The 2,137-nt window shown below is 48.9% G+C and overlaps 1 protein-coding gene across 1 annotated transcript; it reads right to left on the bottom strand.

Moving 5' to 3' along the window:
• Positions 1-811: 811 nt before the first annotated feature.
• On the bottom strand, positions 812-1,852 carry MOS (MOS proto-oncogene, serine/threonine kinase). Its single transcript, XM_008000682.3, has one exon. The coding sequence runs from the start codon at positions 1,850-1,852 to the stop codon at positions 812-814; it is 1,041 nt and encodes a 346-aa protein (XP_007998873.1).
• Positions 1,853-2,137: the final 285 nt, after the last annotated feature.

Consider the following 2,137-nt stretch of genomic DNA (forward strand, 5'->3'; position numbering starts at 1 on the left):
AATGACAAAATCCAATCACCTTGTCCTTTAAAACCTATGTACCAACACCCATTGTTTTGATGTCTAGAGTGGGCAATCTAGTTCTATTTGTCTGTTCTCTTCCATCCAAATGTTAAATTTCATGATTCCTCAGGGTTTTCATTTTCCCCTCACATCATATAATCTTTATCTTCTACTTCTGAGTCCCAGTACCAGGTAAAAATGACCCAGTTTAGAAGTGTTTTAGTAAAATGTCTCTACTCATTGCATTGCACAAGTTAAAAATATTACAATAAGTCATTTATAATTCCTTTGACTGTAAATGTACCTCAGTGTATGACTTTTATGTGTGAAGGTCATTACAAACAAGAAGTTTTACTGGGGGGAGTAGTAGGAAAGCATTACTTATTTTTTAAAAAGTTTTTACTGATTTGGTGTGGGAGCAAGTACACTGTTAATAGTTGGAATTTATGTGGTAGGTATGGGATATATATGGATTTATAGAATATTTTGACATTTCTGCAGTGGAGTTCTGTTTTGGACAAAGTGTTTTATCAGTAACAAATTTGAATAAATGAAATACTATCAATGGAGGGCAAAGCACAAGCACTAATCTTATGTGAATAAGATTAGTTACTAACAGTACTGAGACAACAGGTACTAGATTTGTGGCTTTGCTATGTGTGGTAGAAAAAGCATTGGAGACTAAAGGAGTTTTTAAGTAACTTTATTTTCTAAAACTCCATCCCACAAATATGTTTTCTTCGACATCTCCACTTCCTTTAAAAACAAACAGAATCAGACACAAGCTTATCTTGACGCAGGTTTTCAGTCAGCCGAATTCAGCTTTCAAAGAGGTGAGATCCACCAAAAGCGGCCGCGCGCTCGGCCTCTGCGCCGCGCTGGGTCTCCAGCAGCGCCGGATGACGTCCCCAAGGCGCTGCCCGGGGAGCGAGTCCTGGAAGACGGCAGCGGAGAGGGACGGGCGCAGGTCGTAGGCCACCACTGCGTACAGTATGTGCTGCCGCTCCCCCGAATAGGGCGCCTGCTTGGTAGTCATTTGCCAGAGAGTGATGGCAAAAGAATAAATGTCGGCTTTGGGCGTCACTCCCTCTCCTTTCAGGAGTTCCGGGGCGCGGTGGGTGTATGTGCCTCCTAGGGGGTAAAGGGGTGTCTGGAAGCACAGCAGATCTTCCAACTTCTCAGAGCAACCGAAGTCACTAATTTTACAGACATCCTGCTCACTGATCAAGATGTTCGCGGGCTTCAGGTCCAAGTGCACAATGCTTTGCGAGTGGAGGAAGAGCAGGCCGTTCACAACATCTAGGGAGTACTTGAGACACTTTCCCAAAGTTAACGGTCCTCCAGTGCTGCAGTGAGGCTCCCCCGCGTCCCCCTCAGGGTGGCCGGCGGCGCCGTAGATGACTTGGTGTAAAGTGACGTTGCCACCGAACTCCATGATGATGGTCCCTAGGCTGTTGGACCCCGCGGGCGTGCGCGTGCTGGCAGCCACTACGCGCACGATGTTATCGTGGCGCAGCCTTGCTACGTTGAGCTCAGCCCAGAAACTCCGCCGAGATGCTAGTCGGTTCTTAGTGCACTTGTTCACTTGCTTTATGGCCACGGGAACACCGTGGTAAGTCGCCTTGTACACCGAGCCAAAACCTCCGGCTCCCAGCCTCTGCAGCAAGCACACCTGCTCCCAGTCAATGGAGCACCAAGCCAGCCGGCGCGGCAGCCGCGGGGCCCGAGGAGGAGTGGCCCCCAGAAGCAGCTTCGCAGGGAGCTCTGAGGGACTGCTGCAGGGCCGGGCGTCCACCGACGGGGAAAACTCGCTGGGGAGGTAGGGGCGTAGGGCCAGGGGCGAGGGCATCGCACTTTGCAGGGGGACACCAGGGCCGCTGGGGTGAATGAAAAGACCAGGGAAAACCGCGGGACTTTGGAAACATGACTGACAACTCCTTGGCTCCACCCCTATCCGTTTTCTCCTTTTCCTTCATTTGTTTCAAATGAGCTACATCTGTGCTGTCACTCAGCAAGAGTTTTTATCAGATGGAGGGAGAAACCGGAATGAAGCACAGCAATCCCTTTCAGATGAAAGCATTTCCCTTCCACACTTGAAGTGAATTCTTATAAAAACAAGCTCATGCCAGATAAA

Source organism: Chlorocebus sabaeus, chromosome 8 (genome assembly GCF_047675955.1).
Source record: "Chlorocebus sabaeus isolate Y175 chromosome 8, mChlSab1.0.hap1, whole genome shotgun sequence".
NCBI classification, from domain to species: domain Eukaryota; kingdom Metazoa; phylum Chordata; class Mammalia; order Primates; family Cercopithecidae; genus Chlorocebus; species Chlorocebus sabaeus.